The sequence below is a fragment of the Myotis yumanensis genome, unplaced genomic scaffold (genome assembly GCF_028538775.1).
Source record: "Myotis yumanensis isolate MYYU_CA2020_CCGP unplaced genomic scaffold, mMyoYum1.0.hap1 SCAF_62, whole genome shotgun sequence".
NCBI classification, from domain to species: Eukaryota; Metazoa; Chordata; class Mammalia; order Chiroptera; family Vespertilionidae; genus Myotis; species Myotis yumanensis.
In genome coordinates, this window is record NW_027223813.1 from 181,836 (window position 1) to 206,984 (window position 25,149).

Here is a 25,149-nt window from a genome sequence, read left to right on the forward strand (position 1 = left end):
TCCTCTCAGTTAACTTACAGAGACTGGGTGCAGCTGGAACTGGAGACTCAGCCGGAAGTGGACTCTCTCTCAGACATAGAAAGGTAGGTGTTTAACGGGTTCTGCCCTCAACATGTTTTATGGTTTCCTATATTGTCTTAAAGTCTTGAGTTTAGTCATTATATCCTTAATGTTCAGTTTAACACATCTGTGAGCACAATTTCATTCATTCCTTTACTCAAGAAACATTGAGCTGTTTGCTAGACACTTCTAGAATGTTCTAGCAGCTGGGATGCCTTGTAAATGAGACCCTCCTGCCCATGTGGCACCTCGCCCCTGACACTCCTGACAGGTCGGTCTGGCAAAGGCACCACATAGAGTTGACCCCTGTGTGGCCTGAGACAGGCCTGTAGACAGTGGATAGAGGCAGGGACGTGCTCTCGGAAGGCACCAGGCAGGGCTGTGAGAGCAAGTGCCCAGAGAAGGGGCAGCGGGACAGCAAACATGTTCCCCAGGTGGGGCCTGACCGATCATGTGCTCAGCTGGTATCTGCTGGCCCTGCGTCCACTGTCCATGTGGGAAGAGCACATGCAGCCCATTGAGGAGGCAGAGTGCTGGCTGTGAGGGGATGGTTCCAAGAGGGGTCAATCAAGGTGTGAAGGCTGATTACTGAGACCCCTGGAGGTCCAATGTGTTGTTCTGGGCATGCCAGTGGGGTGCTGACAGAGCCCATGGGTTTGGGGGCGCAGAGGTCAGGGAGGGCACAGGAGCCCAAGGGAGCAGCTGAAGGCAAGGAACAGGGTCCTGGAGTCCCACTGAGCTTTGTGAGATCAGAGACCCCAGTCACATGGAGTCATGTCTGTCCCCAAACTTGTTTTGTGATGTCAGATTCTGGACAGAACTAACAGAAATAATGAGAAAAGGAAAAGGCTGTGGCAACGAAAACAACTTTTTCCAACAAGATGGGTTTTTGTTTCCTTGCGCCAGGCCAGCTTTGGGAGGGCTTTGCACCTGTGCTCAAGTGCCCTGGGGTCTCTGCCCTTCCTGACGTCTTTCCAGCAGGAAGAGAAGGGTTAGCTTTCTGGTGTGAGGGTCCATGGCCATTCAGTGTCCCTGAGCCCGCCGCATGTGGACACTGTATTTGCACCTGTGCTGGGGTTTCCGTCCTCAGCTATGTCTGCACAGGTTTCAGAAGGAGAAGCCCGAGATGATCATGGCTCCTTGCGCACTCATGCTCGGGTTTGGCTCCTTCACAGACGGCAGTGCTGGTGGCTTGGTGCTTTTGGTAGTTTGTCCTCAGACCTTTCTAAGGGCAGCTGTCCACATTTGCATACCTGTGCTGTGGATCTGGGGCAGCTCACGGGCACCCCGGGAGGAGTCCTCAGCCTCTGTCCCCAGCTCAGCATGTGCGGGTGTCCCCTGAGGGGTTCTTCATAGGTGGTCAAGGGCCTTCTGTAGCCCCAGACCCCTTGGTCCCACCCCTGTGTTGCTGTGCCCCTCACTGGGGTTCATTTCTCACTATGGGAGCTCCTGCTTGCAGACATTACAGCACAGACTTGGTATGTGCTTGCAGGCGGGACTTCCACCAGTGGGCCATCCGTGAGCATTTCGTCCCCATGCCCTCCGCTGCAGGGGGCTGCGATGGAGACCTGGAGACAGCGTGCACCGTCCTTGTCAACGTTCTGATGGACTTCTGTCAAAGGTCAGGAATGCTGATGCCAAAAAGCATCTTTTAGTTTGGGTAGTTCTAGGAATATTTTTATTTCCCTCCAGTTTCCCCACATTCTCACCAACACTGTTGTTACCTGACTTTTTGATAATATTTATCCTGGTGATATATTGCATTATGATTTTGATTTGCTTTTTCTTTTTCTTTTTTTTTTTTTTTTAAATATATTTTATTGATTTTTTACAGAGAGGAAAGGAGAGAGATAGAGAGAGTTAGAAACATCGATGAGAGAGAAACATCAATCCGCCGCCTCCTGCACATCTCCTACTGGGAATGTGCCCACAGCCCAGGTACATGCCCTTAACCGGAATCGAACCTGGGACCTTTCAGTCCGCAGGCTGACGCTCTATCCACTGAGCCAAACCGGTTTCGGCGTGATTTGTTTTTTCTTGATGGCTAATGATGTTGAATATCTTTTTATTAGCTTGTTGGCCATTAGTGTATCTTCCTTGGAGAAATGTCTGTTCAGATCCTTTGCCCATTTTAAAATTGGGTTATTTGTTTCATTGGGCTGTAAGAGTTCTTTATGTGCTAGATGCCAGATCCTTTTCACACATATGAGTTGCACATACTTTCTCTCATTCTGTAAGTCATGTTTTCACTCCTCAGTGGAGTACTTTGATGCATAAGAGTTTTACATTTTTATGAAGCCCAATTTATCTATTTTCAGTTTCAACTTTTATGTTTAGGCCTTTGATCCATTTGAGTTAAATTTTGTATGTGGTGTATGTTAGGAATCCAACTTTCTTCTTCTGCTTGTGGATGTCCAGTTCCCCGGCACCTTTGTTGGGGAGAGAGTCTCCTCCCGATTGAGTGGTCTTGGTGCCCTTGTCAGAAATCGGTCGATTGTACTTGTGAGGGTTTTTTCCTGGACTCTCGTCTGCTGAGCTGCAGGTCCATCCTTACTGCCAGCCTCACACTGCTTTGGTTACTGTAGTTTGTACTAAGTTTTAAATTAGGAAATGTGAGTCCTCCGACTTTGTTATTTTTATTTTTTAAATAATATAGACGGCCCTGGCTGGTGTGGCTCAGTGGATAGAGCGCCGGCCTGTGGACTGAAAGGTCCCAGGTTCGATTCCAGTCAAGGGCATGTACCTTGGTTGCGGGCACATTCCCAGTGGGGGGTGTGCAGAAGGCAGCTGATCAATGTTTCTCTCTCATCGATGTTTCTAACTCTATCCCTCTCCCTTCCTCTCTGTGGAAAATCAATAAAATATATTTTAAAAAATAATAAAAATAAATAATATAGACCAAGCCACTTAATTTTTTTATCCATAACTAAGGGCACATTCATTGACCTGGGGAGAGAGAGAGAGAAACATCGATGGGTTGCCTCCTGTAGGCATCCCAACTGGGATCAAACCCACAACCTAGGTATGTGCCCTGACGGGGAATCAAACCCATACCCTTTGGTGTATGGGATGATGCCCCAACCAACCAAGACACAAGTCAGCCAGGGCTGACTTTGTTCTTTTTCAAGGTTGTTTTGACTGTTTTGACTGGGTCCTTTGCAATTCCATCTGAGTTTTAGCATCAGCTTGTCACTTTCTACAAAATGATATAGGATTCTGATAAGGATTGCACTCTTTGTAGATGAATTTGAGTAGTATTTTACTATCTTTTTTTTCTTTATTACTGAATTTATCAGGGTGACATTGGTTAATAACATGTAGGTTTCGGGGGTACAGTTCTATAGTACATATCTATGTTGTATTGCAGGTTCTCCACCCCAAGTCAAGTCTCCTTCCATCACCATTTGTCCCCCCTTTACCCTCTTCTACCTCTCTCCCCACCCCCACCCCCAGTATTGTCGTCTTAACAGCACTGAGTCTTCCTATCTATGAACATTGGATGTCTTTACATTTATTTAGCTCTTTAATTTTTTTCAACAATGTGTTAGTTTTCAGCATATAAGTCTTGCACCACCTTGGTTAAATTTATCCTTAAGTATTTTATTCTTTTTTGACACCATTGTAAATGAAATTATTGTCTTTATTTCATTGTCTTTATTATTCCTTGCTAGTATATAGAAATACAACTGATTTTTTATATACATTTTCTATCCTGTAACTTTGCTGAACTCATTTATTTGCTCTAATAGATTTTTATTGTAGATTCTTTAGGATTTCCTACATAAAAGATCATGCCATCTGGGAATAGAGATGGTTTAATTTTTCCTTCCCATCTGAATGCCTTTTCTGAACTGTCCTGGCTGAACTGCCCTGGCTAGAACTTCCACTGTCGTGTTGCATGGAAGTGTTGAGAGAGGACATCTTTATCTTGTTCCTGATCTTAGGAGGGAAGTTTTCAGTTTTTCATCATTTAGTGTGAGGTTAGCTGTGTCTTTTTCATAAATGCTGCTTATCAGGTTGAAGAAGTTCCTTTCGCCTAGCTTGTTGTGTGTTTTTAATCTTGAAAGGCTATTGAATTTTGTCTAATGCTTTATCTACATCTATTGAGATGACCATGTGGTTTTTCTTTTTCTATTGATATTAGAGGCCTGGTGCACGAATTTGTGCACAGGCGGTTGGCCTGCTGGCTCTGCCCCTGATTGGCGGGGGGTGGCGGGAGCGATGGATGGGGCCCATCTCGGGGAGGGGCTGCGGGTGGTTGGCCAGCCAGCCCCGCCCCCTGGTCGAACTCCCAGTTGAGGGGACAATTTGCATATTAGCCTTTTATTATATGGGATGTGTGTTATATTAACACATTGCGTACCGCATAGAAATCTCTAAGACATATGCCAGGGACCGCACGTTTTTGGGCAAACTGCACATTATTTAAATCATCATAATGCACTTTAGGTGTTGTTTTTCAATAATTATAACATTTTTATTTACGAAAACGATTAAAGTTCCTAGTACTTTTTTAACGTATGGTACTGCGTGAAACATTTTCCTCTGTGAAGAGGGACCAAACAAAATTTACATAAGTATCTAGATTCGCTCCTTTTTCTATGGGCGTGAAAAACGAGAACACTCGTGAGCGGTCCTTAACAGATGGTGCTCGAAACACGAGAAAACTCCTGAGCGGTACGAACGAAATGTGTTAATTGATTTATGGATGTTGAACCAGCCTTGTGTCCTTGGGATAAGTCCCAGTGGGTCTGGTGCATAACTGTGTTTATGTGTTACTGGGTTTGGGTTGCTGGTATTTTGTTACAGAAGGTTTTGTTGTTTGTTAGTTCCTGTGACCACACACCACTCTGGAGGCAGGGGAAGCAGGAGCTCCAGCACCATTAGATACTCAGGAGGCTTTTATTGCGTTTTTGTTTCAGTTCAAGGAGTTGTGACCACTCAGAGAATTCTGACTGGGTTCTTGGCTACATGGGAAATCGAGATATTTTTTCAAGATTGCAGGTGAGTTAGAAGGTGCAAAATTCAGTGTGTTCACTGCATTGAGCCTCTGTCACTAAGCTATTTATTATGAATATCCATAATGGGTCCTAAGGCAACTGAGCAGAATGGAAACTCGCATCACACACACAGTGGCTGAGACCCAGGGTGACAGGTCCTCTGTGAACGAGTCCAGTGCACATCATGGAAACACAAACCAAAGCTGTGATGCTGGCATCGCCTCCAGGCTTTGGGACATTTCTGAAAATAGAGGCGATTAAGAAAATTCCAACTTTGATGATAACACAGGTGCTACCCCACTGTTTTCTGCTTTACTCTTGGCTGTTCTGTTTGGGTGTCGGGCTCTGAGAAGTGATGTCAATCCCTTCAGAGTGTCACAGGGTCAGCTGGCACCTTGCAGGCAGCAGGCTCTGTCACCTGTGCAGGAGCATGGAGAGAGCGAGAGCGAGAGCAGGTGTAGTCAACATGCCTGCTGGCCTCAGACCTTCCTAGGGCGTAAGGGTCAGGATCTGAGCCCACCTGCCTCCTCGTCCATGTGTACCTGGGAACCTGCCTGCAGAAATGCACAGCGCTCTGTTCTATAGGATTCTGTATGTGGCTTTCATGCTTCCTGGTGGCATTCCTGCTGCCTCTCAAAATGTCTGGATTTAGGAAATAGGAATGGAAAGGAAAACATGGAGGTTGTGGTTTAGAGCACTGGAGAAATTTACTAACAAATGAGTGAAAATTCCACAAAAAAGAGACCTGATTCCCCTGACACCCCCGCCCCCCCCCCATCTTGACCTCTTGTTCTCCACATTCTTCATGACTGATGTGACTGAAGAGGGCAGACACAGCCGAGTACACATGTCAGGTGGGCAGTGATTAGATGGGGGGTGTGGCTGCTTCTTTGCAGCCACCTGAGCATGTTAAGGACACTGCGTGTGCACTGAGGCATTTATCAAGTGCCTGCTGTGTACAGTCCTCACCTGAGTAATTCATCCTCACATGTGTGCCCCTAGACTGTATGTGTAGGGTAAGAGCAAATGACAAATGGAGTAAAACATTAATTGTGGGTGAATCTGGGTAAAGGTGTTCGTGTGCTAGTCTTATTTTCGCAAAGTTTTGTAACTTCCTAATGATTTTATCCCACTTATCCTGAGCCCTGTGGAGACTTCTCTCCCAAGAACATTTCAGGCTCCTCATTGGGGCAGACAGGAAGCCCAGGGACTCTCTGCCTTCACATTTGGGGACAGAGAACCACTTGGAACCAGAGATAAAAATGCATGAGCGTCTCAGCCTTGCTTTTCTCTAGGAGATGGCTGCTGACCTGGAACAGGGCCCAGTGGTGCTCCCCGGCCGTGCTCCGTCTCGGGGACACTTCCTCTTCAGGATTTTCCGCAGCCGGCTCCAGGCTCTGGCAGGCGGGTGGGACATGGCTTCCAGACTTCAGAGACAGCGGGAGCTACTCATGTACAAAAGGTAACAACACTGGAGTCTGTCATTCATTTTCAGCCCCCTGCTCCCCAGCCTGTGGTGGTGGCTTCTTGGGGTTCCATGGAGAAGCAGGGCCTGGAGATATGAAAAACACTTGGGAGTAAAGCTTTCTGCTCAGACCCAGGATCAAAATGTTGGAAAGAACTCATGTCAAAAGAAGAAAGACCTGTGTGCTCAGAGAATGAAATGCTGGAACCCTCCAGTTAGTTAGACTGGTGCCCTGCTTCTTCTGTAACTTACATTTTGGTTTTGGGTCACCTCTTTTAAGTGTCTATCATAGGGTTCAGGTGCTCAGCCAGCCACAGGCTGGGGATAATGGGGGCTGCAGACCACACTCTGATTCCAAGAGTGAATTGGGAGGGTTCTTGCAGCCCTGAGATCTAAGTTCTCGAGAAGCAAAAGTTAGGTGATGCCTCCACCCTTGATGCACTGCCTCTTCTCCAAGAATCCTCCTCGGACTCCCTCCGTCTGTCCTTGTCGGCCACCCCCGGGCAGAACAACCAGCCACCCCTGACTGCGCTGAGTTCTTCCACTTGGTCAACTCTGAGCTGGTAAGTGCCATGCAAGTGACCTTGGGACTCAGGGATGAGGCGCGATCTGGTCACTCAGGGCTGGCTCCTGAATTCATGAGTGTGTCTGTGGTCAATTGGAGCTACTAGTAATTGCCACAGGCGGGTCCTGACCACGTGGGATGTGGAGCCGTGTTGGCTGGAGCTGGGTGTGCAAGCCCTCACCCACCACCAACACGGGCCAGTGAATGCAGGCGCGGGCTCGCTCCCTCCTCCACAGGACCATCTCGGCCTTGTTGGACCCATGAAGGTTGCAAACCATTCGCTCACCATGCATCTCTCTTTCCATTTTTGACTCTGAGTGATGCTGTGACCACACTGTTGCCACCAGGTGGCCCCGTTTCCTTCCATTTTGCAGGTGGCTCAGTGTCGGGGGCTCTGATCTTACTCGGAGGGTCAGTAAGGTGACAAATAAACGTGCCCCCTGCCCACTTCAGGGAACAGCTTCTACCCCGGAGATATTTTTCTAGTTTTTGGAAAAGCACAGCTATGACTAGAGATTGAACTAGAGCTCCATCCAGCACACAGAGCTGCTCCCCTGCCTCACTGGGTACCCGGACACTTGGAGGCCTCCCACCCCGTGTTGGCACTAGAGCGGGCAGGCTGCGGGGGAAATCGTGTTGCTCAGAGAAGTGTGGAGAGGCAGTGAGTAGGGGCAGCCCTCTAGGGTCCATGGTGGTGCTGTGAACAGGCAGCTGTCTTCACACCTCCACCTGTCAGACACCATCCTCATCTTCCCACCATTGGCTGCTCTCTCACTGACCTGTACTATTTTGCAGAGAAACTTGGGTTCCCACGGAGGTGCCCTGACGCACGACGTTACCGTCCACTTCTTCAGGGTAATTCCCTTTCCCTCTACCTCCCACCTGGCCGCGCAGAAGCCTCGTGTCTGGTGCTGCTGGGAAGCCACAGTGTCTTTCAGGGCTTGGGTTCACGTACAAACCGCTAAACTTCTGGCACATTCTCTTCTATAGGGGCTCCTCCAGGCCTGCTCACGAAGCAGAGACCCCGCCCTGACAGCCAACCAGATCCTGACCACCTGTCAGACCGAGTGCCCCTTGGTTTTAACCTCTGCTCTGGTAGGCCCAGCTCTCCTGCTGGAGGTGTTGTCTGTTTCCCACTAAAATCTCATCCCAGTTACTATAATTCAAGAGAAAAAACTTGGGGAGAAGTGGGGGTAGGGAGAATATGTCAGCACACAGGTGGGGTGACAGGTCCCCCTGGCTGCCACCTTGCGCCTGCCTCAGGCAGCATGGACACACAAGTGTGAAGGAGCAGCCTTCCCGCCATGTGCCTGGGCATTGGCTCAGTCACCTGCTGTTCAGCGTTGGCTGAGGTTGGACGGTATCGGCCTGTGCTCTCCTGTGGGTGTAACTTCGTGTTCGCTGCATCTGCCGTCTTTTTTTTTTTTTTTTTAATATATTTTATTGATTTTTCACAGAGAGGAAGGGAGAGATAGAGAGAGTTAGAAACATCGATGAGAGAAAAACATCGACCAGCTGCCTCTTGCACATCCCCCACCGGGGATGTGCCCGCAACCCAGGTACATGCCCTTGACCGGAATCGAACCCGGGACCTCTCAGTCCGCAGGCTGACGCTCTAGCCACTGAGCCACACCGGTTTCGGCTGCATCTGCCGTCTTGGTTGCTGTCTCAGGGTGAACAGAGGCTACCTCAGCCTCTGCCAGAGGCCTTGGGTGGGACCTTTGGGTGCCGTTGCTGGCTGTCTTCGCACCCTGACAACAGCTTTCTCTCTCCCTTCTCCTTCTCTCTGGTGGGATTCTGACACTAACAGCGTGGAACTTGAGCTACTTCACAGGCAATGGTGGCGTTTCCCCTGTAGCTCAGTGGGTGACCTGTCCCGTGTTGCTCAGTGGGGATATTGGGGTACTGGCTGAGCTATTGGACATTGTGGCCGACTGTGGCACAGGCACCTCTTTAGGCAAGGCTTCTGGTTTCCAATCCATGTCCTTGGCACAGGCAGATGAGGGTGCCCCACGGGACGCCTCTGAGCCTTCCTGAGATGGAGTGCACGAGATGTTGCCCATGACCTTCTGAAGTGTTAGGTAGATGTGAACCGGGCTGGGGGTGGTGTCAGCTGATGGAGTGGACATACCGCTCTTGCCCCAACCTCAGGGCCTTGATCTATTGATTTGTGACCTTTCTCTCCGGCAGTTGTGGTGGCTGCGCCTAGAGCCCGAGCTTCTCTGTCGGTGGAGGTGCTTCCAGAGCCCGCTGCCCCGAGAGCTGCAGAGGCTGCGTGACGCCTGGCAGTTTGCCAGCAGGTGGGTGCTGACAGTGGGGTGTGGGGAGAAAGTGCTCTGGGTTATCTCCATGGATACCTTAAGGTGTTCACAGGGTGCCTTTGGGCAGGTGCTACAGGACCCAGCGGCAGAACTGATCTGACAGGTCCCTGAGTGAGAATTCAGGAATGTTTTGGGAAAGACCGATTTCAGCCTAAGTAGTCAGTTAAACCCTGTTCAGGTTTCTGAGCCTGAGTGACCTGGTTGACCCACTCTCCTGGGACTGCTGGGCCAGTGGTCTCCAGTATCCTGCCGGGTGTGGGTGCTGTGAGGTCACTGAAGGAATCTCAAGTCCCCATCTAGCTGCCTTTCATTTCTGTGACTCGTGTTTTTATCCCTGATGTGCACCTGTCTCCCTGCAGGGTCAGGGTGCTCAAAATCTGCTCAGGAAACGAGGAAGGCAAGTCCTGCCCACCCACCTCCTTCTACAGAGTAGCTAGTGCGTTCCATCCCATTATGAATTTCCAGCCTGTTTTTCACCTGCCGCAGAACCTTTCTAAGCAGCACCGCAGTCAGTAGGGTCCGAGCCGCAGACTGTGGGCCATGGGCCTCAGCTCAGGCACTGGGACCAGTGCCCTGGTCAAGTCCTTCCGCACCTCGTGTCCAGGGCACAGGCATGCCGCAACCAGAAACTGGACCCTAAACCAAGGATGAGCCCATGACAGGCTTGGGCTCTGCAGGCTGTTTCTGCTGACTCAGCCCCTCATGGCTCACCCTGGGCAGGTGGGTCTGCACTGTGACAGTTTTGGGAACAAGGACCTTAGGTTTTCAGTGGTCACTTGATTGACAGGCTCCTGTGATGACACACATCTCTCTTCTTCCCAGCCTCCTGTCCCCCGACACAGAGTCCCCTGACACAGTGTCCCCCACCTCGGGCCCGGCCTGGGTCTCCGCTGCTGCGCTGCACTTTGCAATTCAACAAGCTGGGAAAGGGAGTCTGAGGAGAGGCCTGGAGAGGCTGCGCTGCCCCACGGAGGAGGCAAGGACAGCTCTTCTCTCTTTCCCTCCCCAGCAGGCCCGTTGTCAGTGTTCTGGTCAGTGGTGTTTCTCAGAGCTCACCTAATGACTGAGCTTTCCCAAGCACAGACAGGAAGTTTGGAGATTCTGACACTTTATTTGAAAGTAAAATTTGCTGGGTTTAAGATTTCATAAGACTTTGACTCTCAAGTTTATTAGTAAAAAGAATATCTTAGTTTCATTTTTGAAGTGCTTTCATTGATCTTTTTCTTATTCACATCACAACCCCGGGCAGGGCTGCCCACTGTCCACTGGAACCTGGTGTCCATTTCCACACCCTCGGTTCACATGCACCACAGTTAGGCACAGGCCGAGAGACAGGGCAGGTTCTCTGAGTCCAGGCTGGCACCTTGAAATGTCCCTACTGGGAGTTGTGGGACCGTCTGTAGCCAGGGCACTCGAGGCCACCTGTCAGCTCAGCACGTGTCCACCTGCTGGGCAACTAAATCAGTTGCTGAGCCAATCTATTTTTGGTGATTATAATTTAAAGTAAAAAACCTACAAATAAGATTCTTCCATGATTGTTTTCAGGTGGTTCTGTTGGAAGGCCTGGTGTACCAAGGGGACAGGACAGGGTCCACAGAGGCGCCATCCAGCCTGAGTGTGCCTGCAGTCAGGGTCAGAGAGGCGGGATGTAGCTGTGGGTTTACCACCAGAGTTTTACAAACATTTCTGGACACAAAGCCAGGGAACGAGGCTGAGCTGGTGGCCCACTGCACAGATGAGCTACCTGTCATGGGGACACTCACACACCAGGGAGACCGCTGGCAATAGCCTGGTTTAAAGACAAGCATAAAAATGATCCAGTCAGTAATAATTTTACACAATTAATTTCTGCTTAAAAGTGGGAATTTTTCTTTCTGAGAAGATCCACTTAGAGGAAAAGTGTGTGTCCTGGGCCTGTAAGTGGTGATGAGGAATGCTGCTCCACACCTAGGACTGCGCTGTGGGGACAGCACGGGTGACTTCACGTTGCAAGTATCCCTGTTTGTATTACAGCTGCTGGTTGTCCTGTTTTTCTTTTCCTTGATGGGCCTGCTGTCGACATACCTGACCCCACACGTATGTTATCCCTCATGTCTCAGGGTTCTTCCCCAGGTTCTTGAAGCTGCAGATCCTCAGGGGCCCAGCCCTCCTGGGTCAGGGTGGGGGGAGTCCTGTGCTCACTGGAGTGGGAGCTCCTCGGTCTTGGCCTTTGTTTTGATGTCTTACTTCAGCACTTGGGCCCCAGGGCCCCTGGCCACCTCCTCCTGCCGGAGTTCCCTCCATCAGAGGCCTTAGCGACACACTCTAACAAGGACAGGCTCCCTTCTGTGAAGAGGGTCGTCCCTCTTCCCCGCGTGTGCCCAGCTCTGAACCCCGCAAGAACATTCAGCTCTGCAGCCCCTGCCGTCCGAGTCATTCTTCCTCTTCTGTGGGTCACAGGCTGGCAACTGCCTGACGGCTTTGGACATCTGTGCCGAGATCTTGGGGTGTTTGGAGAAGAGGAAGGTGCCCTGGCTGCCGCTCTTTCGGTTGACAGAGACAGGTAAAAAATCCACTGAGACCTGATAGCCAATGGTCTCTAGTCATCCGCCATTGGCTAGGAGCGCAGTTGACCCAGCAGGGTCCGACTGTGGCTTTTGACATGAGTCCCTTCAGAAGCAACTTTCAAATGGTTATCTTCTTGCAAAGCATATAAGCCCTACATTTTCATCAGGACAAAAGCGTATAAAAGAATTTAGTGGAGCACTGAGGACCCCAGGGTGGCACTGAGCTATCATGTGGGGGTCCACCTGCCTGGCCCACAAAGGTACACAGGTCCTCTGAAGACACCGGTCCTGGGGGGTGGCAACCAGGGCTGACTGAGCCCCTTGGGTTGTAGATGCCGGCCTGGGTCACCTCCTCCTCCTCCTGGCCCCGGACCAGCATGTCAGGCTGCTGCCAGTCGCCTTCTACAGGTAACTCCCTGTTCTGGTCAGACCACAGTGGTTCTCCCTCCAGATGGCAGAGATGGCCTGGAACTTCCTGTGCCAACTGTCCTTCTCTGGGAGGTCTTGGTGTCACCTGACATCTAGTCTCACCATCAGCCTCCTCTCCTACTTTGACGAAGACGCCCTCACCCAGGATGATGCCTTCCTGCACATCGCAGTGGACATGTATCTCAAGCTGCTTTGCCTCTTCGTAGCCGGGGAGACAGCTGTACTCTCAACTCTGGCCAGCAGGACCCAGGAGCTTCAGGGCCAGGCAGGTGAAAGGGTGGGCTGTCTAGGCAATAGGCACATCCCACGGGCCCACATCCTACAACCCAAGGGGCAGATGGCACATCCCACGGGCCCACGTGGCAAGCTCTCAGGTGACGGCCCCTCCTGGCACACGTGTGGGCACCTGACTGTGGCTCTGTCTGTTCTCTCTAGGACTGCCCTGTCGGCCTGATAACAAAAGCTCGTCTTTTTCTGCTGCAATCAATACCTCGGTGCTCCAGAAAGAGCTTCTCTAACGTGGCAGAGGTAACGCCTAAATGTTCACCACGGTGTTTTCTCCCCATGGTGTTTGTGTATAAATCCAAATCACTATGTAAGTGTGAGGATGCGGAAGCCCAACACATGGCCACTTTCTGGTCAGCTCTAGTCACCAGCTTCCCTCCCCATGCCTTGGTGTTGGGTCTGTGCTGCACTGAGCATGGTATTTTCTTGCAGCTGCTGGCCACTCGTGGAGACTGTGACCCCGAAGTGAGTGCTGCCCTCCTGAGCAGGCAGCGGGCCATGCAGGACACTGACCTCTCCCAGGAGCCTTGCTTCTTCTGACTGGACCCGCACACACACTCCTCCTTTGTAAATAATTTATTATGAGCATGACGTGGAGCTCTTGTTGCACGAAAAAGTGGATTACAAATCTCCGTGACTGCTTGCGTGAGGAGCAGGACTCTATTTAAAATTTGTATCTGGCCCCAAGTCCATGTTTATAGGAAAATAAACTGCTGGTCCCAGAATGGGTGCAGAAAGGCTACCTCGGCCTTGCACTGAGCCCCCCACCTTCCAGCACAGGGGTGAGGTTCAGCATGGGGTCTCTCAGGGTGAGCCCAGCTGTGCCTTCAGGTCCCATGGGAGGAACTATGAAGCCCTTCCACCCCACCTACCACCTGCTGAGTTCAGGTGCTGAGCACCCTCAGGTGGGCTCAGGCTTCACAGCCTGACCCTCTGTGGTCCTGGGCGATGGCTCCAGGGGCAGGGCCTTGTCTTGGGTCTGCGTCAGAGGGTGGACCATGGACATATGCACGTTAAGATTGTGAGCCTTCTCGAACCGCCGGCCACACTGGTCACAGGCAAAGTCCAGCTCCGTCTCAGCCTTGTGTTTGGTCATGTGGTACTTGAGGGATGCCCGCTGCCGGCACTGGAACCCACAGACTTCACACCTAGGGGACGGGGGAAGTGAGCGAGGATCTGGGTGCCTGTGTGGCCACCAGGAGACACCGGGTCACACTTACTGCAGAGGCTTGGCTCCTGAGTGCCGCATCTGGTGGACGAGGAGGTGTTTCCGCTGCTTGAAGGTCTGTCCACACTCATCACAGATGTAGTTCCGCACCTCTAAGGAGAGACAGGTGAGCACAGGCCCCAGAAGGTCCACCTTCCGGGCTTTCTACACTCAGTGCCCAAGCAGGGGACCTTGCTGACCTGATTCTACTCAGATGAGAGACAATTTTCATACAAATTATTAGCAGAGCCCTGCAACCCATGTCTGGAGCTTCCTCTAAATCCACTGCACAGTGGAAGCCAGTTTTCTTAAACGTCTTAGAAGGCTCTACCTGCTTGAGCACAGATGCTTAGAGGAGCCACATCACAAGGTCTCAGGTACTGCCACTCCACACGGGACCCCCCCCAAGGAAGCCCCCATCCTGGAAGTCAGTTTCTTAGATTCTTGAACAAAAACCAAACGGTCAAACTATACGACCGATCCGATCCTGGACAGTAGGTGTATGTGTGGTTCTTGTGTTTCCTGACGTGGGTGGTGTGGGTCACACCATGAAAGTGATGAATCTGTATCAGCCCAGGTTGTGACATAGAGAAGTGGCCCTTGAGCTGACAGTGGTGGCTGCATCTGAGCTTTTTGCCTCACCATTTCTACAATGCATGTGGCTTCCTCTTATCCCAAAAACATGTTTGTTTGTTTTTTAATTAAAAAACCCACCACAATACATGCACAGAAAGGCACAGGGATTTCTTTGCTGCCAGTTCCACACTGACCAACTGAGCTGACTTGTCAACACTGCAGCCCACAAACAACACACTACCCACGAGGCCAAGACGGGGACCCTGGGGGCTGTCCCAGGAGGGGTCAGGGCAGGCACCTGTGTGGATGAGCTTCACATGCCGCTGCAGGTAGCGGTCAATCATGAACACCTTGTTGCAGCCAGGGTGGGGACAGGGCCTCTCGCGGACTTCTTCATGGTGTTCCTTTATGTGCTTCTGCAGGGGAACAGTGAGGCCCTGAGTGCTGGCTGGGCCTGGACAGCAGCTCACCCACCACGCAGCACCTGCTGCCTCTGAGCCCTGTGCACCACCCTCGAAGGGACAGGTCCCACCATTCCTCACTGAAGACAGGTGCTTTCCCAAGAGCAAAGGCCGGTTCATCCTCCCCCACGGAGCACGGCAATGGTGGGGTTGCTTCACATCTCCATTTCCCCAGGTTCACGGGCACCCTGGGGGGAGTCTGGGCCTGACACCCCCCCTGCTCCTGTAGACTCCTGCCCTGGCTTCAGTAGCACCTTCCTTACCTTCATGCCATCAGCCCCTCGGTACACAGCTGTGCAGCCTTGATATGGGCACTTGTAGATGGTGGGCAGCTCCTCCCTAAAACACAGGGCACCATGGAGCTGCCGCCCTGGCCGCACGCCCGGCAGTGCAGCCCACACCCGGCCTCACCTTTCACAGCGGAGCTTGTTCTTCCAGCCCGGCTTCGGTCCAGGCTTCTTTCGGATTTTTGGTTCTTCAGGTTTCTTGGCCTCTTTGCTCCCATTCTTTTTGCCAGAGACTCTGGGGGAAAAAAAAAAGGTAAATCAGATGCAGTGATAGGTCTGACCTCTGTACATGGATCTCACTTTCCTTCATGTTCTCTGATATGATTCAGCTTCCAGGGCTATGTGCTAACTGGGTGCCCTGAACTGGACCCTCAGCCACCAAAGCCAGAACAACTCAGTAGGTAGATGCCCGGTACTGCCCCCATGGGAGGGCAAGTGCAGGGACAATGACTACAGAGGTGGGTTTTTAGGACTGAAGTCTTACACCCTATTCTAAATATCAAAACCAAACACAAGATGCCATGGAAAATGGTGGAATACAGAAGCTTTAGGGGTCAGTCCCTGGACCAAAACAACCATTAAGCTAGAAAAAAGATCAGATCCAACAACTGTGGAACTTTGGACCCTGATGGGAGACTCACAGCAACCAGAAGTCCTTGAGGGGCAAGTGCTGTCTCTGGGAAGAGTGCTCTATGTGCTCCACCAGCTGCCACCCCCCATTCTTCGGCTCTGCCACGGGCCAGAGTGGGCCATGGGGACTTGGGGCGGGACAGTAGTGTCTATTAAAAGTTTAAAGAGCCCTAGCTGGTTTGGCTCAGTGGATGGAGCATCGGCCTGTGGACTGAAGGGTCCCAGGTTCGGTTCCGGTCGGGGGCACATGCCCAGGTTGCAGTCTCGATCCCCAGTAGGAGGTGTGTAGGAGGCAGCCAATCAATGGTTCTCTCTCATCATTGATGTTTCTATCTCTCTTTCCCTCTCCCTTCCTCTCTGAGATCAATAAAAATATATTTAAAAAAAAAAAAAAAGTTTAAAGAACACACGTTTTCCTTTTTGGACCCAGACATTTAAGGAACTCGGTCAGAAATGGAAGGGAGCCCTGGCTGGTGTGGTTCATTTGGGCATCTTCTTGTGTACCAAAAGGTTGCTGGTTTGATTCCTGGTCAGGGCACATGCCTAAGGGTGTGTATGAGGCAGCCCATCAATGTTTCGCTCTCAAATTAATATTTCTCTTTCTCCCTCTCCCCTCCTCTCTAAAAATAAAAAATCTTAAAAAAGGGGGTGGGGGACACATGTGTAATACTTTCAACAATAAATATGTTATAACTAAAATAAAGTTAAAAAGAAATAGAAGGGAGCACCTGGGCTACATGTGACTAGCCATAGCTGACATCATCTTCAATGGTTAGAGGCTAAAAAGTTCCCTCTGAGATCAAGAAAATAATGCTGGGCATCCTGGCCAGAGAGATTAGGCAAGAAAAAATAAAAGCCATCTAAATTAGAAAGAAAGGAAGGGAAATTACCTCTATTCACAGATGACATGATTTTATATATAAAGAACCCTACAGAGTCCTCATACAAAATACATTCAGCAAAGTTGCGGGGTGCAAAATCAGCACAAACACCAGTTCTATTCCTACATGCTAACAACAAACAACCCAAAAAGGAAATTAAGAAAATTCATTTGCAATCACATCAAAAATAATAAATGAATAAATTTAACCAAGGAGGTGAATGACTCATACACTGAAACCTACAAAACACTGATGAAGGAAATGAAAGGCCTAAATAAGTGGAAAGGCATCCCATATTCATGGATTAGAAGACTATTAAGATGGCAGTGCTTCTCCCAAAGCAAACTACAGATTTAATCTCTATCTAAATCCCAATGGTGTTTTTAGTAGGGAAAAAAAAAATCCAAAATTTCACGTTGAATTTCAAGGGACCCGAATAGCCAAACAATTTTGAAAAACTGATGGGAGGACTCAACTTCCTGAATACAAAATTTGCTACGAAGTTACAATAATCAAAATTGTGGTGCTTGCATAAAGACAGACGCGTAGACCAACTGAATAGAATTAAGAGGATAGAAATAAACCCTCAAAAGTACAATCAACTATTTTCAACAAGAGTGCCCAGATTATTCTACAAGGAAAGGATAGTCTCCAACAAAGGTGCTGGGAAACTATGTACACGCAGAAGGAAACGGACCCTAATGTGTGCTACATACAAAAGGTAACTCAGATCAAAGGCCGGAATATGAGCTAAAATTATAAAGCTCTTGGAAGAAAACAGCAGTAAGTCTTCGTGATCTTGGACTTGGCAATGGTTTCTTAAATATGACACAAAAGCACAGGCAGCAAAAGTAAAAATAGGTAAACTGGACTTCGAAATCATAACTTTTGCACAGCAAATGCCACGCCCAAGAGAGTGAAATAGATGACCCGCTGAATAGGAAAAACTACCTTATAACTCAATAGCAAAAAGACAACCCAATTAAAATATAGGCAAAGGACGTGGAGGGCATTTCTCCAAAGGAGATATAAGCATACACGTGGCGCTGGCCGAGTAGCTCAGTTGGTTAGAGTGTCCTGATAATCCAGAGTTACAGGTTCTATCCCGGTTAGGGCACATAGAAAAATCAATCAATGAATGCATAGATAAGTAGAACAAATTGATGTTTTTTTTCTCTTTAAAAAAAAAATGTGAAAAGATGCTCAACATCACTAATCAATAGATAAATGCAAAGCAAATTAACAATGAGGTACCACTTCCACCCATTAGGGTGACTGTACCTCAGTGTTCAGAGCATTACTCACAATAACCCAAAGGTGAAAACAACCCAAGATGTGGTTAAGCTCCAACACGGGCTATAATATGGTAAATCTCAAAAGGAGCCAGTCACAAAAGGACAAATACAATCCCACTGAGGTCCCTAGAATCGGGACCTAGACTAGATAGAGGTTGTCAGGGCCGGGGAGGACGACAGGGAAGTCATTGCTTAATGTGTACAGAGGTTCTGCTCGGGGTGGTGACAGTTTGTAAACAGTGGTGATTGTTGCACAACATTGTGAATGTACTCAATGCCACTGAACTTAAAAATGGCAAACTGTGTGTTACCACAAATTGTAAAGAAGGGTTATAAAGAGTTGTCCTCCCTTTAACGGGAAGATTAAAAGAACCTTTCTGATGACTGCGCAGGCTTCTCTCCTTGTCTCAAATAACTGTGCTTTGAACCTGGCTGCGTGTCCCGATCGCTGGCCTGTACCCTCTTCTGAGTGGCATGGCACCTGTTGGCTGCACTGACAGGTAATTTGCCATTTCCCTCCCACCCTGGACTACATTTGCAGAGAGCAGGAGGCTTCACAGGTGGATGGGACGGCTGGGGTGGGGGTGGGGAGCCTCAGGGCTGCACACTGACTGATGTCTCCCCAGAGCTGCCTGTTGTCCTGTTTCTCCGTAACCCATGTCAGAACCTAAAGGAAAAGAACTCGTGATTGCTTCTCAATCTGTCTCTGCGTTTCCTTGGCTGATGGTGTGTGCTTGTTTCACTGTGCTGTGAAATGCGGAAGGACAGTGCCCATGTCGGGCATCGACACTGCAGGGGTTTGGGGGTTCCTGGGCACAGGGTTGGGAAGAAAGTGACACAAGTAAAAATCGTCCCTTCCTGCCAGGACCCTACGTTCTACCTGCAGAAACAAATCCTTGAAAAGAGAAGGTCAACACAAGGTCACAGAAGCTCCCCAACAAGGAAGTGGCATAGAAATCGGTGCCCGAGGCAGAGCTGTGAACAAGTGCAGAGACTCAGCACCAAGAGCAGGAATCAGAGGCTGGCAGGGTGGTGTGGCCGTGAGCAGGACTGGCACAAGGCAGGCAAGGAGCTCCAAAAGAGGCTGGGTCATGCCCACGGGCTCCTGCCATCCTCACCTGGACGTCAGCTGCCTCACGAATGACACTGAGGCCAGGTCCCAGAGCTGTCCTGGGGAGGCCTCAGCTCCCTCAGAAGCCGCACTGCACTGGACTTGGCAGGCTGACCCAAAACACCACGTGCGGGGAGCACAGACGCGGCATCCAGCTCCCCGATGGACACCAGCCCCAGGCCTTGCACCAAGACCCACTTACTTCTTTTCTGGGTAAGGCTCAAAGGACTCATCTGAGGACTGGGTGTTCTGCTTCTTGTCATTGTCGTCTTCACTCAGGAAGTCCCTAGGACAGAAGAGAGAGCCTTTAGCAAAGCTCTGGGTGGGTGACAGATCCGATGCGACTTCCTGCCTGCAGACACCACACACATCCCCACAGACCATGTTTTAGTTCTGAAAAGGCTGAAAGAAACCTAAACCCCCCCAATCTCTACCCCATCTCCTAAATGCTCTCCTCACATCAGGACCCCAAACTCAGAAGGAACCTCTCCAAGGAGGCCCCAGGCAGGTGTGAAGACCCCATAGGTGGTGGGCTTCTGAGTAAGTGGACGCTCAGAACAGCCCTCACCCTGTGAGCACCTGTCCAACTGACAGGCCAGCTGTCAGCCATTTCAAAGGTCACAAAGGCCAGAAAAAGCTCTATGCCTGTAACCTTCGCCCTGACGTACGAGCCACTGTTCATTCTGTTGGCTCGCCACGGCCTTCCCCTTCGGCCGCCACCCGTCAGGCAGAGAGCGGCTGGAGGCTGCAAGACCCTGGCCACACCTGGTCCCGGGGTGTTTCTAAGCACAGACACTTGGGTTCTTCCGGCACCTTGGCCACGGGTGCCGCACTGGAGCTGCACTAAAACTGTTCTACTCTACGGACAAGGATGCGCCTGCCTTCCAGCCACAGCTGGTGGCGTCAGGCTGGAAGAGTCTGAGAGGTGCCTGGCTCAGCGGCAGCGGGTGGCCCAGAAGCAGACAGCCCAGTCACACTCATGCCATGACCAAGGGCCAGAGGCTGCGTCCTCTGCTCGAGGAGCGTGGGGCCAGCACAGACCTAAGGCCTGAAGGAGACAAGGGGCAGCAGCAGAGGGTGCCCAAGGGACCCTCCCCGGAGCTCTGCACACACAGGTCCTGCTGTCTGGTGGCTGCATCAGCGGGTACCCTCTGGGACCCAGGAAGCCCCTAATCAGGACCGAGCAGCCTGGAAGCACCCCTGGCCAGGACATGGACCGCCAGCCCCTAGGATGGTAGAGTTTGGTTTTCCAAGGAGAAATTTTAGGCTGTTTAAACCCACTCTTCTCTCACCCCTCAGAAAGGTCACTGAACTCGTCTTTTACCCGATCATCCGAGGTTGAAGATGGAAGCTGCTTCTCACCCAACTGCCCTGAGAAACAAAGAACAAGGCTCCTGTTACCGACCGGTGCGCAGGCAGGGCTCCCAGCAAGGAGGCACGGCCGCCTGAGACAGAGCCTTCCTTGTGAGCCTGGGGTCCGCCAGCCTCACATCCCGCCCACCTCCCAGCTCCATCCCCCACAGGTCCCAACACTGCCACGCTCACAGGCCACCCGTGTCCAGCACAGGCAGCGCCGAGCACCCGATACCCAGCGACAGTCACAGCTGCCGACCTCTCCCCAGAGGTTCCGATCCAGCGTTTCGGGGGACGACTCACACGTCATGAATGTATCGTGCGCAGTTTAAAGAGCCGCGCAGCCCTAAGGGCCCTCCGCACAGTCCCCGCTTCCTCCAGCCTGAGCATCGCCCTCTCCGAGCCATCCTGGGAGTGGCACTTTCTGAAAGGACTCGCACTCGAGTGGCCGAGCGCCCACTGCAGACGGGCACACATGGCAGCTGACAGGCAGGAGCCGGCCTGGCCCAACGTGATGTCCCTGAACCACTGCACCACCCAAGGGCCTGTTTCCCTCAACACACAGCAAAGGGGCCTGTCCTCACGTCCCACTGGGGTGTCACTAGGGTGCTGGCTGAGGCCCAGGAAATGACCCGAAACAGCCTCAGAGGCACAGCTGCCCTCTTCCCCGACCCCCTGCAACAAGGCCCCATTCTCCCTCCCTCGTCCCCCGGCCGGAGCAGGCGGTGAGGCGGGATAGCAGAGGCGTGCGCCTCACAGGCACGGCCAGCACCGGGTCTCAGCCCTTCCTGCTGCCAGATGCCCACAGGACTCCGCCACCACTGCCCACACGTGCAGACATCCACTTCCTGCGAGGGCCCTGCTGGCTCAGGGGTAGGAATCCTGGTCGAACAGCCCAGAGAAGCTCCTACCTGGAGCCCCACTTGGGGGCAGGCTTGACTGAGGCAGGGGGCTCGGCCCAGGCCCCACAGGGCTGCCATCTGAAGGGGGCTGGACCACGTCCATGTTGGACAGCGTCTCCGTCTCAGCTGTGGTCGCTCCGCCCTGGGAGCGCGGCGGGGTAGCCCCAGTGGGGTTGGACCTCCGACGGTGGGCGAGCCGGGGGGCTGTCTCCTTGTCCCACGTCCACTTGACCGCCAATGCACTGTCCAGCAGGAGAGCCCCGCAGCTGGGGTCGGCGTCCATGGTGTAGTCGTGGCCTTGGTCGCAGCCCCACACGGCCTGGATGACACCACAGTACTCGGAGGACAGCGTCCTCTGGAGGCTGGGCAGGGCCCCACAGCGGGCCGCGTGTCCGTGCACCCACCCCACCAGGCCACGCAGACCTTCCGGGCTTGACGTGATCAGGTCCACTGAGGAAAGGCACAGACAGCAGCCCCGTGGCTGGTCAGCACCCAGCCCACGGGAGCCCACCTATACCCGCCCCCCCCCCCCCCCCCCCCCCCCCCCCCCGCTCCAGGGACGGGGACACTCACCCAGACACGCTGCCTCCTCGGCCTCTGTTGGGGGCTGGGCACCCACCCTGCAAAGGAGCAGCATGGACGTAAGTGGGGCCCTGCAGCAAGCAGGGGGCAGGCTCGCTCCCTTTACCGGCTCGCTCCCACCTGGGGCTGCCCCTGCCCTGCCATGCCGTCTCCTGACACTCAGAGCCTTCTCGGCCATCACCTCCCACACCAGTCGCTCTGAGGCTTCCACGTGTCCACTGCCACCGCACCATGGCCCCCCCACTGCACAGGTTCCCACCGGGCACTTCCTGTGCTGAGAACCGCACAGTACACCGGAGACTGAACCTGAGCACCCCCAAATGAACAAAGGAGGGAGCGCCTACTGTGTGCAGGGCTTCCGGGGGCCCATTGGGGACACGTTGACTCTCTGCAGGAAGGACGTGAGGAGGCTGTGGCATTGGTAGAACTGGGCGTGGCAGTTCTTGCAGACAAACTGAGACAAAGCTGGGTCCTGGTGGACGGCCACCCCCAGCAGGTGCTGGAAGTCCCTGACGAACACGCGCTCCCCGGGGGGTGGTCTCTCTGAGATCTGCCCAGGTGCCCGGGCGGAGATGCTGCGGAGGCTCCGTGCAGAGAACTTGCCGTGGCAGAGGCGGCAGTGCCCCATGGCCAGAGCCCGGCCTGTTCCTGGGCAAGCACAGGAGACGTGAGTCAGGCCAGGCCAGACACAGCTCCAGGAGGGGAGCCCCGTGGCCAGTCAGGTCACAGTAAAGGATACAAAGTCAATGTGCAAAAAATGGTCGGAACAAACTATCAGAACAAGAAATTAAGGAAATGATCCAATTTTCAATTTCATCAAAAAGAGTAAATACCCAGGAATAAATTTAACCAAGATGGTGGAAGATGTGTACACCAAAAACTATGGCACTGATGAAAGAAGTTGAAGATACAAATAAATAGAAAAATATTCTGTGAACTTGAAGAATTCATTATTGTTAAAATGTTCACACTGCCCAAAGCCATCTAAGATTCAACACTATCCCTATCAAAATCCAAATAGCACTGTAAAAACTGATTTCGAGAGAGAGGAAAGGGGGCAGGGCAGAGAGAGAAAGAAAAACATCGATTTGTTGTTTCGCTTATTTTACATTCATTGGTTGATTCCTTTTTTTAAATCCTCGCCTGATGAATTATTTTTCATTGATTCTAGAGAGAGAGGAAGGGGGGGGAGGGGGGAGAGAGAGAGAAACATCAACGTGAGAGAGAAATATCGGACCAGTTGCCTTCTGTACGCACCCTGACGGGGGACTGAACCTGAACCCTTTTTTTAAAAAAATATATTTTATTGATTTTTTACAGAGAGGAAGGGAGAGAGATAGAGAGTTAGAAACATCCATGGGAGAGAAACATCGATCAGCTGCCTCCTGCACACCTCCCAATGGGGATGTGCCCGCAACCCAGGTACATGCCCTTGACCGGAATCGAACCCGGGACCCTTCAGTCCGCAGGCCGACGCTCTATCCACTGAGCCAAACCGGTTTCGGCTGAACCTGAACCCTTAACGTATCAGGACGACGCTCGAACCAACTGAGCCATCCAGCCAGGTCCAACAGCATTGCTAACTAAATAGAACTAACAATCTTAAAATTCATACGGAACCAGAAGAGACCCCAAAGAGCCAAAGCTGGAGGCATCACAATTCCTTATTTCAAACTGTATTACAAAGTGAAAGTGATCAAAACAGTGTAGCTTTGGCATAGAAACAGACACATAACGGAAGGACAGAGGACCCAGAAGTACACCCGTGCACACAGGGTCAATCAGTCTACGAGCAGGGAGCCACGAACACACACTGTGGTGGTGGGGAACCTGGGAAGCCACGTGCGAAACGTGACGCCCGACCACCACCGTCGGCCATACACACAAGTCAACTCAGCATCATGTCTCCATCTCTGCCTCCCTCCCCGTCCTCTCTGAGATCAATAAAAAAATAACCTTTTAAAAAGTACAAACTCCCACTGATGACAGGAAGGGAGCGGTGTGCGGCCTGGGGACTAATTCACGGCGCCGGCTGTACACGGGGAACTTGCTGAGAGCAGAGCTTGAAAGTTCTCAGCATAAAAGAGCTGTCACTGGAGATGACGGATGTCAACTGGACACTGTTCCTCCACAATATTGACAGCTATCAATTACGTTGCACATCTGAAGCTAACATGTAATATATCGGTGATAGCTCGGTAAAACCTTTGTCCCAAAGAAAACTCTTAACAAATGTTTTTAAAATAAATAAACGCCTCCACAGCCGTGTAAGTTCCTAAAGGGAGCGGGAAACGGCATCCCGAGACCAGCAGAGAAGGACGGGGCAGCCCAGCTCCTCCCGCCGGTCGGGGTCCGTCCGCCACGCGAGGGCGAAGCGAGGGCGAAGGCACCGACCCCGGCCAGGCGGGCACCGACCCCCGGCCAGCGGCCCTCGCCGCGCCGCGCCCACCGGTTCTGAGCGAACGAGCGGCGGCTGAGGCTGGGGCTCAGCAAGGACCTCGGGCTGCAGACCCGGCGCGGACGGGGGCCAAGCCCCGGCCTCTCCGCCCGCAGGGCTGAGCGTCCACCGCGGGCTCCGTGGGCAGGCGGGGTCGGCGCTTGCGAAACCGCACCCGCGCGGGCGCCGGGGAGGCTCCGCCCGCCTCCAGCGGCCCAAGGGCGCCGGGGAGAGGCCCGGGCCGCGGTCACGGGCCGGCGGAACCCACCTGCCTCGTCGGCGCCGTCCTCGCCCGCGTCCCCGCAGGCCCGCGCCGGCCCCCAGCCCAGCCGGGCGGCCACCACGGGCGCCCTCGTCCCCGCTCGGCCTGCCGCGGGAGGGGCGGCCCCGGGCCCGGCCGCCGCCGCAGCTGCCGCCCGAGCCCCTGCGCGGCCCCGCCGCCCCAGGCGACAGGAAGCGGCCAAGCCGGTCCCGTTTCATGGCGGCCGCCCCTGCGCTGCGCCCCGCTCGGCTCCGCTCGGCTCCACCCGGCTGCGCTCGGGCCCGCTCGGCTCGGCTGCTCGGCCCCGCGGGTCCTGCTCGCGCCCGGAGCTCTCGGCCGCTCAGCCGGACTGTGCTCGTTCGTGCCGCCCGACCCGCCGCTCGGCTCCGCTCGGCTCCCGGGAGGCGGGACGGGCGGGGCGCGCAGGGGCAGGGCCGCGTGAGGAGGGAGGCGTGTCGGTCGGCGCGAGGGGCGGGGCGAGGGGGCGGGCCGGC

The 25,149-nt window shown here is 52.6% G+C and overlaps 2 protein-coding genes across 2 annotated transcripts in view; one reads left to right on the forward strand and one right to left on the reverse strand.

Moving 5' to 3' along the window:
* FANCA (FA complementation group A) overlaps positions 1–13,211 on the forward strand; it is a 39,630-nt gene extending 26,419 nt beyond the window's left edge. Inside the window, 15 exon segments of the mRNA XM_070402873.1 lie at positions 10–83; positions 1,553–1,681; positions 4,983–5,064; positions 6,356–6,522; positions 6,983–7,088; positions 7,886–7,945; positions 8,081–8,185; positions 9,281–9,390; positions 10,234–10,387; positions 11,425–11,487; positions 11,851–11,953; positions 12,290–12,365; positions 12,495–12,655; positions 12,822–12,914; positions 13,030–13,211. Of these exon segments, the coding sequence (XP_070258974.1) occupies positions 10–83; positions 1,553–1,681; positions 4,983–5,064; positions 6,356–6,522; positions 6,983–7,088; positions 7,886–7,945; positions 8,081–8,185; positions 9,281–9,390; positions 10,234–10,387; positions 11,425–11,487; positions 11,851–11,953; positions 12,290–12,365; positions 12,495–12,655; positions 12,822–12,914; positions 13,030–13,211 (1,665 nt within the window).
* ZNF276 (zinc finger protein 276) lies at positions 10,513–25,026 on the reverse strand. Its single transcript, XM_070402895.1, is given in 12 exon segments — positions 10,513–13,819; positions 13,892–13,991; positions 14,753–14,870; positions 15,179–15,254; positions 15,327–15,437; positions 19,322–19,405; positions 20,412–20,490; positions 21,384–21,824; positions 21,948–21,994; positions 22,301–22,604; positions 24,662–24,738; positions 24,740–25,026. Coding segments are annotated over 12 exon segments (1,818 nt in total). The 5' UTR covers positions 24,874–25,026; the 3' UTR covers positions 10,513–13,572.
* Positions 25,027–25,149: the final 123 nt, after the last annotated feature.